Raw genomic sequence first — 18,056 nt, 5'->3', positions numbered from 1 at the left:
GAGGCTGGAGTGGAATCTGAGGAAAGTTAAGGAATTGCCTGCTTTTTCTCCCTCTGTAGAAGAAAAGTGCTGAAAGAGCAGCTGGTTTCTTTTTTTTCCTTTAGAAATGTAGAAGTACTGCGTTTCAAATTGCATCTTTGTAAGGTGATAGTCCATATGGAGGGTGAAGCAAATGTGTGTAAAGATGGTGGGAAGGGCAGGAGCTGGGCACATGTTTGTAGCACAAGCCCAATTCATGTGGCACCCCTCATCGGGCATCTGCCAGCTCGTGTTTACAGGTGGGTCCAGCTGTGCTACCCCTGGACCTGGCATCCCCAGCTGGGCCAGGGTAACAGGGACTAGATAGCCAGAGCTGCGGCATTGTGATAACATGCAGCCAGAAGGATCAAGGTGTGAGCTCCAAAAAGCCTCACGGGACCACCCCAAACAGACCTGGCTGAAGCCCTGAAGCTCTGCCCTTTGCAGACCCCCAGAGCAGCCCGTTTGCAAAATGCATCGTCTTCCTTTGTAGCCCAAGTTGGAAGCGGGCAGGACATGTCCCCCGCTAAGGACACTGAGAGCGCCCAGTGGCCCCTGGCTGAGCTTGTTATATCCAGAAGGGGTTAATGAGGGTGAAAAAAATCCTTCATACCAACTCTCTGAGCAGCTGGAGGTGCTTTTCACTGGCTTTTGAAACAGCCCTCGGTGTAATTTCCTACTGATGGGGAATGTTAGTAAATTCACAGGCGGTTTGGTGATGACTGCGACAGGCAATCTTGAGCAAGAGCAGTTACAGAGAGAGGGACGCAACTTTGGGAGCCGGGTCCTTTGCTCTCCGGGGGATGACTGCTCTGAGTCACTTCATGCCATGCACCAAAAGCATCTTTCTCTTAGCTTTGAGCCCTACCTTACTAGCCAGGTTTTCCCCCCCTCCCCGTTTTTCTTTCCTTCTCAGCAGAGTAAAAGGTGCCATCTACAGGCACAGCATCCGCACGACAGCCCCCTGCATCTCCCCTGCCCAGGCCAGGCTGGACGTGCCCTCCTGTCGCATGCCACCACACTCTTTGCTGTGTCACCCCCCTGCAGTGCGGTCCCCGAGCTGCGTGTCTGGGTTGCCCACTTTTTGGGGGGTTAGGGGCTACCCAGACCTCTGTGCCAAGTAGAAGATGACCTCCCTCTTGGCCAGTTCTTGAGCGTCCCTGTGTGTAAGCTTGATGGTAACCCAGGGGAGCAGCAGGACAAAAACACAAGGGAAGGTGATCGCTTGATAAATTCTCCTCTATGTGACTACAGGACAGTGAAGGGGGAGACTCCCGACCAGCTGGAGTTAGGGTGCAGGCAAAGGAACACAGGCTTGGTGTGGAGGTACTTGCACTTCGGCTGTGAAGAGCTGTTGAAGGTCAAAAATGAGGCTAAGCAGGTCTCCGAGGTGCTGCATTTCAAATGGGAGTCACGTCCTCAAGATGAAGATCCAATGGGCCAACCGCCCGTTGCTGTTGAAGCTCCCAAGGTTGCCCCCAGTAGAGGTGCAGAAGAGCTCTACCCACCTCGCCAAGCCAAGAGCTCACCAGGGCGGCAGAGAAAAGGTGATTCCAAAGAGCAGAGCCAACGCCAGGCACACGCGCTCACTCCTCATATGCAGCCGCAAGCCTGGAGCTTGCTCCCGCTTTAAACCCCCTTCTCAAACCCAAGCCTTCTGCTTCATATTAAAAGCATTTGTCAAGGCAGATGCTCCATCCTGTGCTGTTGGGTACCCGAAGCTGTGCAGCGCAGAGCGAGGTGGGTTTACAAAATCTGGAATCGAAGCTGAGCTGGGGGGATGTGTGTGTGCACCCCATCCATCAGCAAGCGGGGATGGCAGAGGGAGCAGACCCGCTGGCTCACTCAGCTTTGCCCAGCCTGCTACGGGCATGCTGGAGTTCGTGCTCAGCCAGCCCCAGATATCTACCCCCCTGCCATGGTGTGATAAATTAGGAGGAAAACTTTCTCAGCTCAGTTTGTTCTCACAGTGCCGTCCAACAGAGCACAAGCCTGTCTAATCAGAAGCTACAGTCCTTCACCATCTGTTTAGAGCCTAATTACAAATGCAGAAAAATAATGTGCTTTACAATTGCACCAGTAAATGCTGTAAATGATTTAAATGCATGCATATGTTCCCTGCAGAATTCAGCATGCATCTGCGACTTCTCCTCACATTAGGCACACAAATCAAGGGAAAAAATACCCAGATCTGACGAACAGCATGTCCCTAGGATGGTGATTTTTATCCCTTTTTTTCCCCCTGCTGGAATGGCAAACAGGGCTTTTTTGTAACAATCCATTCAACAGCGTTTTCTTCGCTTCCATTTTAAAAACTGTTTATCACCGTCGTGTAAATATAGTACAAATTACTCCATAAAACATGTAAAAGGAGAACAGCAGCCGGGCAAGCCTGCAGCTGGCTGGCGAGGTTTCAAAGCTGAGATTTTTTTTTCTCTCTGGGGCGCCCGTGGAGGGGCAGGATCAGCTCAGCTCATCTGCTGGGGACCACGGCCCTCCCCGAGCCCCTGCTGAAGAAGACGACCGCCAGTGTTTCAAGCCCTTGGCTCCTCTGGCGTGGCCCTTTTCAGGAGGATGCTCGCCAGAGGCATGCCGCAAAGCCACAGAGGTTGGCAAGCTTCACCACCACAAGCACAAGCATGAGCAAAGGGGAAAAAGGGACGAAATACCTTGAAACGGGTCTTTTCCGTGGCTGCAGAGGGCGAGGCGGCAGCGTTTTGGAGGGGCAGGGATCAGAGAGCATCACCCTGTCCGTAGTGGGGTGATGACTCTCCGCACGCTGCCCGAGCTCATGGGGCCATGCAGAACAAGGCGCTGCCCAGGGACCCTGCTGCCCATACAAATGAAGCTGCCACAGGGCAGTAATTAAGAGCGAGGTCATGCACACTGGCCCCTTGCTGGCTATGGGGACCACCAGAGCTCGTTAGGAGCTTTGTCAGGATGCCGGGGACAGGCACAGATGCAAACGCACAGGGACGCTCTGTGCTGCTGGGCGGACACCCTGCCGGGTACCACGTACCACCACCCTTGCAGCCCCTGCTCCCACCGTCGAGCCACCAAAGGCAATCCCACTTCAGCTGTGCAGGCTTTTGACCCACAGTGCATCCCAGCGAAACCCTGAAAGGATGAGTCCTACCCCAAAACACGTACAATGGAGCAGCTGAGAGGCAGCACAGCTTCTCTTCGGTCACCACAAAGGCAATGCTGAAGGGTCGCGAGGTGGTTTCAAAGATGCTTCCACCTCCCAAAGGGTAATAGCGCTGCGCCAAAGGCTCTGTAATGCAAAGGCTGGTATCACAGATGGAGAGGTGGCAGCATTTCTACCCTGTGGGGCACTCCAGCAAGTGGTGACAGGCTAGACAAGGCTTTGGAGATCAGAAAGAGGGGCACTCACTTGTGACTGATGGGAGATTAGTATCACTCCATAACAAAAGTTTCCTTTCCTCCTAGAGCGCATTTGTTTTTGCTTTAAAACCCCCAATACCTACATTTAAAGGCTCCAGCTCTGGAAGCAAGGAGGAGTAGTTGGCACCACTAAGCTGAAAGAGAGGACAAAAAAAGGTCAGGCATAGGCTCAGTTACTCTCCTTTGAGCAGAAGCTGAAACAGATGCGTCTCCTCCGCTTTCCGCCCTTCCATCCAACCCCCTCCCGCTCCCCGCGCCATCCTGTCTTGCTGGTGTTGATTTGCCAGTTCACAGCTTTCGTCTCCCCTCAGCCAACTGGATTTAACACCAAAGGCCATTTGAGAAGCCAGCGTGGGGCAGGCGCAGCATCCCGACCACGCCAGGCTGCCAGCCCTCCGCAGAGCTGAGGGAATGCGGGGGCTCTCCATCCTCCCAACTGCTCTGCCAGCGATGCTGGCCCTGAGTGCTGGGCAAACAGCGGCTTTGCCACTTGGATTTGGGTGCCTTGGCCCTTTGCCACTTGGCAAGGGATTCGCGCACATCTTTGATTTAGTTTCACTTCGTGGGCCCACCCTCATGAATTTTGCAAGCGCCTGCATCGCTCATTTTATGCCCACTGGTGAGAGAAGGCCAAGCCCTGCAGAGAGCACATGGTCCTTCCCCCACTGGCCAGCTCACAACCTGCTTCCCTCAGCTGAAAGATGGTGAAAACATTTACAGCCCTGCTAGTGTCTCTTAAACAGCTCAGGGGATGGTGTTAATTAAAGAGAGAGAAATCTGGCAATGCTGTTTTGGACAGGCGAGGAAGACCCATGGACCCAGCTCAGCTCCAAGCCCTGCCCATACCCAAGATCTTCCTCTGGACCTCAGGTGTCCCAGGTCCAAACAAAGACGTGGGAAGCAACTCCCTCTTGTAAAGCTCTTTGAGACCTAGAAGTCTTATTTCCTGGCTAAATACCATGAAGTAGGTTTTGACCCCTGCAGCATTTCTGCTGGCTGTCCCACCTTGACTCCTGAACTGGAAACTGGGGTCACTGGCTACACTCCTTATCAAAGATAAATTATTTAAAACCATTAAGAAATAAACCATGGTTGCATTTCCACTAACACGTCTGAAAAACAGCTCCACGTGGCAGACACAGCATCCTTTGTTCTGCCTTGCAACCACCGTTTCCCTCGTCATTCTGCATTTTCGTAGCTTGAGCTCATCAATATGGCCTACGCAGAGCATCAGATGTGACTTTGTCCAGGCAATATATGCCAGTAATTACCTCCCTGCCGTTATACGCAACACCCTATAAATTACCCATCCCCTTTTGCAGGGGGATCACCCACATGCTCATGGCTCAGGCTACCCATCAGCATCCATCCCCATACCGCAGTGCTCCCACCAGCTTTATACTCAGACCTCGTTCTTGCCCAATTTGAACCTGTATTGATTTTTCCCCTCATTTCTCTAACTTTCCTTAGCTGAATACCATCAAAGACAAAGGATAAATTCCCTTTTTGCCTGCTTCCCCTGCAGATGCAGTAAGTACACTCTCCACACCTATCTGCAGGTCATTTGGAGATATTAAATTAGAATAACCAGGCTCTCAAAGCAATTCTCTCAGGGGTCCTTCACCCAGCCCTTGTCAGTGATTTCTCTGAGTTTACAATCCAAGCTGGGAGAGAAGGATGACAAGAAGGAAAAATGCAAACTAAAAGTGCATGCATCGGTGCATCTCCAAGAGAAATCACTTCAGACACCAGCAGTTGCACAGTATCAAGAATTAACTTTATTAGCAACAGTACCAGATAATTAAGTTCTGTCTCAGGAGGTATTCGGTCTGTAACATGAGAGAGAAGATCAGCAGAGGTGCAAAGCAGTCAGCAAACGAGCAGAATCTCATCATAACTGGGACCAGGGGAAAACGTATGAGTTGAGAAGAGCAGATCACACGGCAGGCTCTCAAGTGGGAAGCACTAAAGGCCACAAAGGGACGTTTCAGTTGCCAACATGAGGTTGGCTTAGGCTTTTCAGCCGTGACCAACTACCGCATTACCCCAAGCAACGTGGAGGCAATGGGAGCACTTACCCTCATGAGCAGCACCCAGCCAGCCAGCCAGCATCGCTACCCTCAGCCCTTGGGCTGCCCTTCAAGCTGAGGTGGACCTTCACCTGGGTCAATGCTGGCTAAAGCAGTCCCTGGCCAAGTGTCAGGGGCTGAAGGGCTGCACACCTACCGAAGTGACAGGATTAAGAGCCCGCACATGCAAAGTCGGGTGCCGTAAAGCTGCTCCTCGGTACCGCATGCCCTGTAAATTTCCCACTCATGTCTGAATTTTATGTTTAAATAAAAATGAGCCGTAAAGCAAAACTGTGTGTGCATTGCCAACGAGCCCAATCTAAACACTGGGAAGGATTTATATAAAAACCCAACACCCACCAAGCCTACATTTCACCCCATGGCAATAACTGCTGCCAATCCTTGGCATGCTCCCAGCAAAGCCAGGGTGGCTGCAGGTGGAAAGGCACCAGCCCTGCATCCTCCCTCTCTCTAACCACCACAGCCAGCACAGCAAGGAGATGGCCTGGCAACCCAGACCATCAGCTTCACTGCTACTCGGTCAAGCAGGAGATGCTGAGAGAGCATCCACTAATGACCCAGTCTTAAAGGAAGTATTTTCCATAGATAGCATCCCTGAGGCAGCTGTAATGCCAAGTTATGCCACTGCATCTTTGCTTACCAGTTCACCTCTCCTAGACCATAAATCCACACAATTTGAGTAAATAAATACAATAATTGTATTTAGTCCAGGCTGCCTTTGCATATGGAAGTTTAAGTGACTTTAAAAGCTGGTCCCCTATGGGTGGGCCATCTTTTTGGGTGTCACAGTAGCTCACTCCTCTGAAAGCATCTGGAGACCATATGCCACCTGTCTACCTAAATTAATCAGCTTGCTGCTGTGAACATCACATCAGAGCCTCCCTAATACCTCTCCCTGGCTTTTATAGACCTTTCTCAATGCAGACTAAAGGCACCTTAAAAACCTTAGGTTTTTACACACTTAGCATTTTGCTTTCCTTGGGGTTCAGCTGCAGACGGGTAAGTGAGAGTCCCTGGCTGTCACACCACAGTCAGAGGAGGAGAAATGGTCTCATGTTGGCCACAACATACAGCCCTGGCACTAGTAGCACCGTGCTGGGGGCTGGATGATCCCTCAATTCAGTCTGATCTGGAAAAATTAAAGCAAGCAGGAGTCCAAGTGGAGAGGTTTCCCTTATATAAGCTTTTTTGTGGCACAAATGTATGAAATCCCCCGCTCCCTGGTGTGGCTGCTATCCACTCCCGAAGCTTGCTTGAAGGTGCTCTGGGGCTCAAATCCCCTTGAGCTCAACATCACCATCACAGCTTGATGAAGGGCAATCGCCCTGAGACCACCAAAACACTGCAAGGCTAAACTCGCAACAATGAGGAAGCAAAACCCAATGTGCCGTCAAAAGCCCCGGTTTCAGTCTAAAACCAGCACGCTGGCACCAGCAAGCCACTCTTGCCCACTGGCACTGGGGTGAGGGACAGGTTTCCCTCCCCTGAGCTCCCTGGGGAGGATGAGGCTTTTTTTGGTCCGTTTGCTTTGGTCAAGCCAGGGAGTGACAAATGTCACCTCCCAAGCACAGGGGACACCCCTTCCCAGAAGGGGGACTTTCCCCCTGGATGTAACCCTCCCCCCAAGACAGGCAGCCTGCCCCAAAAACATGGCGTGCCTGGCTTTTTGGGGAAAAAAATCCCTAAATACCTGACAGCAGCACTGCAAACCGAGGGCATCCCCTCCAGCTGCTCCTCTACACAAGGTGGACAACGAGAACGGAGCAGGCAGACCCCACAGCCAGCCCAAGCATGAGGTAAAATGTCATCACCACCCCTGCTGCCTCGGCCAGCTCTTTCGGCACGATCTTGGGGCCGTAGATGATGACCAGTGTCCCCAGGTAGCCGTTGCTCAGCCCCAGCAATGCCGTGAAGACCACCGGGTAGACATCTTGGTTGAAGACCACCGTCCGGATGTGAGCCCGGGGTTGGTAGTTGCTGAGGATGAAGAGAGGGACGAAGATGGTCCTGAGGAGGACAAGGACAGGCAGCAGCTTGCTCTTGGGGCCAGGCACCTGGATCCATGCAGTGATCTGCCTCCCGCACCAGTCAGCAAAGTTGTACAGGAGGAAACTGGTGAGCGGCGCAAAGTACTTGGTGCTCCACAGGCTTCCCGAAGACTTGCTGACCGACTCAATATTGGAGGAGAGAGAAGGGAAGATGATGATGGAGATGAAGAAGACATAGAAGAGGCAGAAGCCGAGGAGGGCGGTCTTCTGCAGGATGGGGCGGAGCGGGGGGATGCCAGTGCTTTTTGTGAGGAAGGAGGTATTTGTGGTGACTCCTGGCTCTGCCTCATCCTCCGTGGAGCTGTCGGGCAGCACAGTGGCCAGAGATGGGCTCTCCTGGCTGCTCATGTAATACCTGGAAAACGAGAAGGAAGGAGATTATTAGCCAAGTGCGTGGAGGGGGGAACCAAAACTGAGATTTGGAGAGAGAGCAGGAAAGAAGTTGCTGATGCAGGGATGTCTGCAGGGATGCAGATGCTGATGCACCCAGCAGAAGTGGCTGCAGTGACCCCATCGCACCTCCAGCTCCTGCCTCGTACAGAGAGGTGATCCTCAAGGATGCAGCACCCCCTCTTCCCCACCACGGGGATCCCTTTACACCCTCCGTAGTTCACAGCAGGGGGAACTACGGCATGCAGGCATTTGGGAGGCCAGGTGGTTTCGGTGGTTGCAAGCACCAAGAAGACCAATGGGTCATGCACATCAGTGCATGGCATTGCAGATACAGACGCCCTATGGGGAACCACCTGGCTGGCTGCTTCCAGATCACAGCTCTCTGCTGACTTCATGCTTCACTTCAAGCCCCTGTGTCAGCACCCCTTTCCCCCCAGGGGAGGCTTGCCAGAAACTCAGGACGCGCCAGGGCGAGCACCCAGTTTCGGTCTGTGGTTTCGGCCAAAAAATGGGGAAGCACGGCTGGCAGCAGCACAGCGCCAGAGCACGCGGGATGCCGGGGGGTGACAGGGCAGGGACTGGCACAGCAAGCATCTCATGGGTCCCCCCAGCAAGCCCGCTCGGCATAGACAGCAGCAAACCCTCCTGACCCGTGCTTGTGGGATGCCCACGGCAGGCTGGTGCACACACCTGGAGTACTCCAGCCTGGGAAGGAGTAGGTACACCATGATGCAGATGACGATGAAGATGTCGGCAGTGAGGAAGTAGGCCAAGGCACTGTCCGTAACGTCTGCTGCTGCCGCCAGGTCTATCACAGAGGCAATGGCGCTGATTGTGCCGCCCATGGCCTGACCTGCATGGGGGACAAGAGAGATGGAGCTCAGCACCCAGGGCACAGGTGAGGGACATCGAGGTGGCAGAGAACAACCCACAGCACCTCCAGTGAGCAGGGCTTTGATGCAGAGGAGGACCCAGAAACAGCAGCATCCTCTTATTAACACCTCCTGATGTGCCCAAACCCCCCAGGAGAAGCAGCTCACCCCCCTACCTCACACACCGGTCCCCAAACCCAGCTCAGGGTGCAGCTGCACACACCACCTCATCTCCATGTCCATGCCTCGCTGCAACACAGTTATTTGTGGGGCTGCATGACAGCCCAGGTCCCATCCTTTATCCATTCCAAGACAGCCACAGCACTGCACAAGGGTCAGGACGGGACCCGATCTGCTGGGCTTGCATGTGCTGAGTCCTGCAGAGAAGGTCCAAACCCTGCCCAAAGCCTAAACCGGGCTTTCCACTGGCACACGTATAACCACCTCCCTTCTGCACTCCCCCAGATGGGAATTCAAGCCGCCAGCAACAGGTATGCCATCTCAGGGATGCGGTGATTTCCCCCACTGGGCTAAACTCATTAAAACACTCCTCTCTCAGCCCTGGGAAAAATTTTTTCCCCTTCCCCTCTTGGTTTTTCAGCCGTTCCACAGCACATTTATAATATTATCAAACCTCCAGGGAGCTCATCACTCACGGCTCCCAACATGCCCCTCATCACTCATGGAAATGCGTGGAAATGCTGAACAGAAAGGAGGAGACAATGCAAAATTGAAGATTCGTCCAGCTGCAAACAGAGGAGCTGAGGGACGTATCTCCTTCCCCCTTCTCCCTGCGCAGAACAAATAACCAAGTCAAGCCATCGTGCTGGTTGGAGCTGCTCTGCAGGGTGGCCGGCCCCTGGGCAGGGACGGTGACCACCGCTCTCCTCATCCCTGCTGAGCCCTCAGCACTTTGGTTTGTGAGTATTTACAGAAACAAGAGTGCTGGCTCATGTGACTGAGCAGATTTCTCCTTTAGCAACTTCCCTTTATCTATAAGGCAAAGTTGTTTCTAAAATAAACCCCATGTGACAAAATGCCAGATGCAGGAGGGAAAGAAAACCAAACACCCAACCACAGAAAACCCAAGAGCATGATCCCACAAGGACGGTGCGGCTGGGGGACACCAACCCGAGATCAGCGCCTGCAAGTTCTTCATGGGGAAGCGGCTGCTCAGGCCGAAGATGCTGCTGGTGAAGATGGTCGAGGCGCTGCTGACAACAACCACACAGCCGATGGTGAGGGCAAAGAAGTGGGTGGTCCAGGCGGAGGTGTCGACCTTCACCAGCATCGTGATCACTAGGAAGACGGCCAGCATGACGAAGAGGGAGGACAGGATCCGGACGCTGGCAGGCACCCTGCGGGCAGACAAGGGGAAGGAGAGGCTCCTGCATTTAAAACTGTAACGTGAAGGTGCGATGCAGAGGACACCAACGCTGCAATAAGGATCAAAGAAAATAAATAAAAGTGGGGGGAGACAAGGAATAAAAAGTAATGATTTTTCTCAGCTTTTACATGTTAACTCTGTGATTTCCACTTTTGCCACCAGTAGGACTAAGTCTATAAGCTCAACCGAGCTGTAAATACCCATTTCTCCCAGAAATCAGGAGCTATCCCCATCGCTGGAGCAACACACAGCAGCAGCGACAGAGCCTGCCTGGGAAACACAGCAAGCTGGGTGAAAGCAATCCCAGGCACATTACTATGAGCTAATTAGTTGTTTGAGCATGGAGGTTGCTTATTACCCAGCCAGGAGACCGGATGGGCTGGCCTGGGGGCAGGACGAAGGGGGCAAGGGAGAGAGGCGGGGAGCCAGATGGCAGCCAGGATCTAGAGATTAAGCACACAAACACATTCCTCTTCGCCCACAAATGTGCAGGAGTTTGATCTGGGATAAGGAACGGTACAAACAAGGGGGGGGCAGCTATTTTAGATTTAAGTCAAGCCTGCAACAAGACACAGATGGACCATTTCTTAACCCAGTTCAGCAGCTGGTAGGACTAGAGCAAGGTGTTACTCCTGCCTGGATGAGCCCAGCTCTCATCAGCCGGTCCCCTGGTGACAATGATGGCATTTTTAAGAGGAAAGACTGTTTGCCAAGCAATTAACCAAGGAATTTATTAGGAATTTATTTACAGTGGTGTAACTCAAGCCAACTCCAGGCATGGGTGCTGCTGGCAGGGAGCAGGGTGCTTCACCCTGCTTCATCTCAGCTGGCTGCAATTCAGGCAGGGGTAGATGAGACTATTTCAGCCACACAGGGAGGCCACGCTCATGACGCCCTGTGTGCCTCGTGACTTTCCCCCGAGGGAAGGGGAGGCTGAGCTGGGAGCCACGGCTGAAGCCAGAGAAAGGCAGGAGCAATGCAAGCAAAGCCAGGGAGAGCTGCGGCTAATGGACCCAGGAACGGAGCAACACTTACTTGTTGACGAGCAAGAAGTTTCCGATCAGGCACAGCACCGAGGGCACAGTCGAAGCGATGGAGATGTAACTCTCAAAAAAGTCCTGCCAGGAAAAAAAAAATAAAAACAAAAAAAAAAAGGTAGGGGGAGAACAACACATGAATTTCAGGTCCTAAATATGGCACTATACAGCACGCATGGGGAGTTATGATGTAGGTGTCCACCTCATTGCATTGTAGCACGTGTTGCAAAGCTGCTCAGGATGAAAGGCAAAGGGAATGGGTGATGGAAACCATCCCGGGGCTGCCTCATCCTGCAACAGCCCTGGGATATTTCAGGAAATTAAGGACATAAAAAAATTCAGAAGCAACAATGGTGAAGGGAAATACCTGCCTTACTGCTGCACTGGCCCTGTGGGGCAGCAACCAAAATAAGGATGTCTGAATTTCTCTGGCTGGCTCCAGTGTCCTGGACAAACCCCCTGAACATTTTACCTCCTTGACCTCCATGAGGGCTGGTTTTTATAAACTGGGACACAAACCATTAATATTACTAGCTAACTGCCTCGAAAGCCCAACCTGTGCATCTCTCTCCACGCGGAGTGACCGGGACACCACGCATGAGAATGTGCTCAAGCAAAAGCAGCACAGGTGGGGACACTGGGACATGATTCTCCCTCCCGGTCTCCCTCTCTGCGTGCACGAAACTCATCGAGAAACTATATTGAGACTCAACACACATTTACTCTGGAGACTTGTATATCATCCGAGCAAGTTGGCTGCAGCATCAGTCAATATTCACCAGCCTGCCTCGCACAGAGGTCAGTCTGGGCACACAGAAAGCAATAACTACAGCAGAGAGAGAGAGAGATATTTCTCTGCCAAGATTGCAGCCAAACGCTTACATTTTCAATCCATTTTATGTATTATGCTGTTAAAGTGTGTCTGCTCCATCTCCTCCTCTTGAGGTGCTTAATCCCCTGTTTTTTCTGCGGGAATCTCAGCCAGCAGGTAGGACGATGCTCGCAAAGAGGATGACCTACATATCAACCCTCATCGTGATGGGCTTTCATTTTCTGCAGTTACCTAGCTACAGAGACGGGGCCACATCACATCCGAGCACAAGAAGGCACTTGGCACGTTTTCTCTGCACGTTACTTTTTTTTTTTTTTTTTTGCAGCTTTGCATCATAGTCTTTTAATCAGTTTACAAGCATGTTCATTTATTCTTCCCTATCAGGAGCTTTACTGTAAGCGACGGGTAATCTAATAATCACTCCTAGAGGGTCCATATAGACAGAGACATAAATGCCTGCACTTAGCACCAGCTTGGCAAAGCAGGAGACTCAAAGCTCTATGGCCATACTATAGGAGAAAAGACAAAGCAAAATAAAAAGCTGGCTGCTAAAACTAAGACTTGTTTACCAACCTACTTAAAACAAACCCCCAAACCAGCCTGGGGATATTTAATATACTTCCAAGTTAATTTTCTTTTTTCTTTTGGGGAGGAAAAAAGACTTTATAATACTTTCCACCAAGCAGAAGTGTACTTGAAGTAATTCAGCAGAGACGCTGCATTTCAATTACCCCAGGGAACTGTTCATTCATTCCCAGCAAACGTCCTCATACCAGCAGTGGAAAGAGAACTGGAGAAGTATTTAAGAAACTGAGGAGCCTGCACTGCACTGGGAAATTTTACCCTGCCTTACCCACGGCCAGACCCTCCTGGAAAAGAAAAGCCAAGTAGAAGGGTTTCAATTGCTGTTGTTTCTGAGAAAAAGGAAAGCCCTCACGTCACATTTTTAATGCAGCAGCAGGATGGCGAGTGACAAACTTAATCCATGCCTGGATCATGGGAAAAATACCAGGCTTCATACTCATCTCATCTCTTTGCTCCTGCTCACTAGGTGTTAATCCAGCTCAGATGGTAACTCTTCTCCCTGCGTGGGTATTCCCACCCATCACAGACATGCTTTCAGAGCAAATTTTTGGCTATGCAACATATATTTAATTCTACTCCCTTTCTGCTGAGCCCTCCCTGACCAGCTGGCTCGTCTCCTCTGCTCACAAGGGCTGAGCTCCCCATCACTGACATGGTTTTAGAGGAGAAACACAGGCACTGAAAGACTGTCACCCCTTTCCTGGCTGATAATAAATAATAATAATAATCCACAAAGCAAACCTGACACTTTTCTCCCACCTCTGCCTCTCACAGGGGAAGGTGCCATCCCTCAGCCATGGAGCCAAGGTGTGTAATGGAGGTGTTTGACCCAGTGTTAACTACAGCATCTTCAAACACACTGCCATGATGCACAGCACACACTCGGTACTTTAAAAAACCCCAAACAAGAACAAAGGATCACGGTGTCAAATTAGTCACTGGCATCAGTCGGCGCTGCCTGGAGTTGCTGAGATGCTGTTGTAAAGGGGTTTTTATTCTGCTCCAGCCCGGACTGGGCAGCTGGGCTTCTGCCGGGCTGGAAAAGCAATCCAGGCCCACAGTGGTGGCTGAAGGCACCGGAGCATTACCTGGAGCACAGGGCATGAAATGAGCAGCAGCGAGCAGGCTGGAGTCAAGAGCAAGCTGCCAGCTGCAGGCACATCTTTCCACAGTTGAGCTCTGTTTGCAGGTAAGCCCTTCTGCCGCAGCGCCGTGGCTCGCCATCCCAGGGCAGAAACAGGGCCGACTGGTTTATTTTTGATTAGACTCGATTGCCATGGAAAAAACAGGTTGCTTTTCACCGGATGAAGTAAAAAGCATTGTGCCACAGCCATACAGAAAGTGGAGAAACATCTTTTCAACAAAGTAACGTCTGATCCGACCAGGAATACAGCCGTGCAAGAGTTTCTAGGAAGAAGACACTTAGTGATACTTACTCAACTTGGAAACAGCTTTTTCAAGAACTGCCTTGGATAAGCATGACGTAGAGGCAATGAGGAGCGGGTGGGATGCAGGGAATGTGGGAGGACATCATGCCATGTGGCAGCGGAGCACCCTTCGCCCCCTCTCGGAGTATCCTTGTGTCACACCTGGCTCTGTGTTTATATAAAAATAAAATGTGCCCAAACCACTTGAGCAAGCTCGGCAACAGGAGAAGGACAGGATGCAGCCTCAGCATGCCGACACTTTTTCCAGCCACAAAAAAACACCATTGCTTTGTCAGGGGAGCACAGGGAAATAATCCTGCTGTGGCAGGAGAAGCAAGAGAAGGCGGCTTTTTTGGGGAGAAAAAGAGAGGCCATCAAGCCTGCCGCCCCAAGGCTGGTTCATCAATCACCCCATGACAAGCTCCTCGTCCCATATGCTGAAAGCCAGATGTTTATCGCTGCAAGGAGATACTCCGGTCACACCTGCCAGATCTTGAAGGAAAAGCAGTAAAGCATCCGGGGGGCTCGAGACTATCGCAAGCCATGCGCTCTGGGGCTAGTACTCCTGCAAAGCCCTGCTGCCACCTCCAAATGACATGCTGCACCAGCCAGCACAAGGGAGAAAATGCCTAAAATGTGTTCGATGCCTCACCACAGAGCCAGAAGTTGAGGGCAATTTATGTCCCAGGCCACAGGGAGTTGTGGCCGAGTCCGGCTGGAAAAGCACAGAGCCCTGCGGGGCTCAGGGGCTCACCAAGCATGAAGTACAAAAAAAAAAAATCCACAAACGAGATTTTTACTTTGCACAGTAGAAACTGTCCTATGAAAGGCAGCCTTGCTTATGGAGCAGGTTAAGCCAAATTTTTTAAACGCGCCTTAAACCTTAGCGCTTCAAATACAGGTTAAAGACAGACCACAAAGTGCTATGCCTTTAGTTTTAAGCATCTTTCTTGCTACTATCTGTGCTCCTCAGATAAACCCCTGCCCCAGGTTTGCAGCAGGCAAAACCCCAGAGGACGTTGACTCACCTTCTGGGGAAGTGGAGGGGAAAAAGAGCAAGTAAGGAAGGAAAGCAGCTTTTTTTTCTGCCTTGAAAGCAGCACACTCACCCGCAGATCAGATGCCGGGCCTGCCTGATCCGAGCAGTTTTGCAGCTTGTACATCCAGTAGTGCTTTGCCGTGATGAAAAAATTCCAGGGCAGCAGGGACCCGATGCCCAGGAGGAAAAAAATAACGTAGGCCCCATGTAAGCGGTCGCTTGGCCTTTGCTGGCTGTATCTGTTCACCGATGGCTCCTCGATCAGGGGCTCCTCGTCCGGGGGAAAGCTACTGGCTGCTGGGTGCATGGCGCTGGCACGCTGCAAAAAACAACCACCAAAAAAGATATTATCACGTGAGGGGTGCAAACTGTTGCTTGCAAGCCGCTGTGCGCTGGACCCTACTCCTTTGGCCTGCGATCACCCAGTAAATGCCAGATGAGTGGGCAGAACCGGCTTGGCACCGGGACGGCTGGCTCCCCGAAAGGTGGGGAGCCGAGACACGGTGGGGACGGGCTCCACTGTGGCAGCACCCATGTTTCCATCCATAATTAATAATTAACCCATCCCCTTGGCCTTGCAAAAGCAGGAAGCCTCAGCAGGTACACGGCTCCATAAAAAATTAACAGCTTGTAAACTAATAACGCCATCAGGCTTTGCAGAGCGACCTGTAAACTACTATAACACCAGCAGGCTTTCTAAAATGACTTGTAAACTAACACACCACCACCAGGCTTTGCAGACCGGCTTGTAAACTAATACAACATCATCAAGGCTTTGCAAAAATGACTCATAAACCAGCATAACATCATCGGGCTTTGGACAATGCAAATTGTCCAAAAAAATGGAGCAGTGAGGAGTGGGCGGGATGCAGGGAATGTGGGAGGACATCATGCCATGTGGCAGCGGAGCACCCTTCGCCCCCTCTCGGAGTATCCTTGTGTCACACCTGGCTCTGTGTTTATATAAAAATAAAATGTGCCCAAACCACTTGAGCAAGCTCGGCAACAGGAGAAGGACAGGATGCAGCCTCAGCAGATCTGGACAATGCAAATCGTCCAAAAAAAACTAATGCAGCACCGGCAGGCTTCACGAAGCGAGTGTAAACTAAGGCGGCAATCCCGGGCTTTGCAAAACGACTCGGAAACGACTTACAGCCCCGTCAGGCTTTGCAAAGCGGCTTGTAAAACCTCGCCCGGCGGCCCCGGGGGAAGGGCCGAGCCAAGCGCAGGGGGAGAGGGAAATGCCGGAAATCAGGCATTTTGCAAAAAGCCTCCCACTTCAGGAGGGGGAAGCGCCGCATCCCTCCCCGCATCCATCCATCCTTCCCTCCCCGCATCCCTCCCCGCGCCCCCCCACCCCCCCCGCCGCAGCACTCACGGGGGCACCGCACGGCCCCGCCGCCTCCTTCCCCGCCGCGCCGGGCCGGGCCGGGCCGCCCCGCTCCGCCCCGCCGGGGGTGGCCCCGGCCCCGGCACCGGCCCGGCCCCGCGGGCGGAGCGGCGCCGGAGGGAGGGAGGGAGGGAGGCGAGGGGCGGTGCTGCCCCTTTTTTTGACCCTTCCCCCCCCCTTTTTTTTTTTTTAATTATTTACTCCATCTACCTCCAGCTGACCTCTTGCAGGTGCACCGCATGAAGCAGCACCGGGGAGCCCACGGTTTTAAATCAGAAGCGCTCTCTTAAAAATCAGTGTTACTTACGGCCTGGCTTATGGCGTGGGGACAACAAAAGCTTTCCCCAGGCTTGGTTTTTGGTGGAAGTGCATCATCTGCTACTGAGGATGTGAGGGCTGGGAACGGGGAGCATCTTCTGGAGGATGAGGGACCCCTTGCCAGAGCTGGGACACAAGCTCCTCCTTTACTCGCTTTGCTTCCTGCAATGCCCCAGTAGGATGAATTTCACTGTAAAGTCCTCAATTTCCTCCAAACTGCACTTTAACGCTCACCTTGAGGGCACCATGGGACTATGAAGGAAAGCATCATTCACCTTCTTCCTCTCCCCCTCTCTTCTTTCCCTTTTACCATCCCCAAAGATGGGTTTTGCTCCTTGGCACATGGGCAGCCACACAGGAAAATGATAAACTGGTAGGGCCCCAGCTTTTCTGTAACCCTGCTACAATCAGACATGCTTTGTCAATTTGTTTGCACTTGTGCTGGTAATTAGTGGAGTTTTACATCTTATGTTTCCTGTTGCCAGCTGTTTGCCTTTAGCCTTCCCCATCTCCAATAGCTAAAATAATTATAACCAACCTGGATCTCTTCCTTGCTTTTTCCTCCATTGCACATGTATCCAGCCTTTCTTCATCAAAGCAAAATAGTCTCCATTTTTTGCAGAAGGCCCCGCGATGTTCTAGTCTGGGGTTTTTTTTCCACGTACAACTGCCTGTGGGATGAATGCAGATGGACCCAGATACCTCATCTCCCAGCAGCACCAGTGCACACACAGCTGGCCACCGCCTGGGAGCCAGGGCCAGCCGCCACGCATCTCCAGTCTCTCCGAGCCTTCCAGGAGAGCAGATCAGATGGCCTTGGCCACCCAGATGTCAAAATAGCCCAAGACACATGCATGCTCTATTTTTTTTTCCTCTTTTGCGAGCTAACAAGCAGAAGCGTGCAACCAACCCACCGGCGATGTGCTGAAATGGAAAGGCTTTAGAGGAGCACATGGGTTTCTCTCCGGAGGTTTCTCCTTGGGATTTTCATCTGCATTGACATGCCAGGCTGGGAAAGCACCTGAGGAGATGGGACAGCCTATCCGAGTGAGTAACCCATCAGCTCAGAGGGATTCGCCTGATATTTCTGACCTGCTGCTGTCTATCATGTCAAAAAACCCACTGCTGGAGAAGAGCCTCAGATCATATCAGCACAAGGGACCGTGACAGCCGAGCAGGGGAAACAAAGCCAGTCCACGCTTAACCGAAGCCGTC

General features: G+C 52.0%; 1 protein-coding gene across 1 annotated transcript; it reads right to left on the bottom strand.

The window, feature by feature from the left end:
- Nucleotides 1-5,178: 5,178 nt before the first annotated feature.
- SLC29A3 (solute carrier family 29 member 3) lies at nt 5,179-16,612 on the bottom strand. The gene is made up of 6 exons (XM_087767532.1): nt 16,512-16,612; nt 15,204-15,452; nt 11,249-11,331; nt 9,958-10,184; nt 8,645-8,807; nt 5,179-7,916 (listed from the first exon to the last, which is right to left on the bottom strand). Exons 2-6 carry the CDS (start codon nt 15,438-15,440, stop codon nt 7,250-7,252), a joined length of 1,377 nt encoding a protein of 458 aa, XP_087623658.1. The 5' UTR covers nt 15,441-15,452; nt 16,512-16,612; the 3' UTR covers nt 5,179-7,249.
- Between the last annotated feature and the right edge of the window lie 1,444 nt (nt 16,613-18,056).

The sequence above is a fragment of the Nipponia nippon genome, unplaced genomic scaffold (genome assembly GCF_047370975.1).
Source record: "Nipponia nippon isolate SJK-2023a ecotype South Korea unplaced genomic scaffold, ASM4737097v1 scaffold_3, whole genome shotgun sequence".
In the NCBI taxonomy this organism is placed as follows: domain Eukaryota; kingdom Metazoa; phylum Chordata; class Aves; order Pelecaniformes; family Threskiornithidae; genus Nipponia; species Nipponia nippon.
Note: the sequence above shows the minus strand (reverse complement) of the source record. Positions and strands in the feature narration are given on the sequence as shown.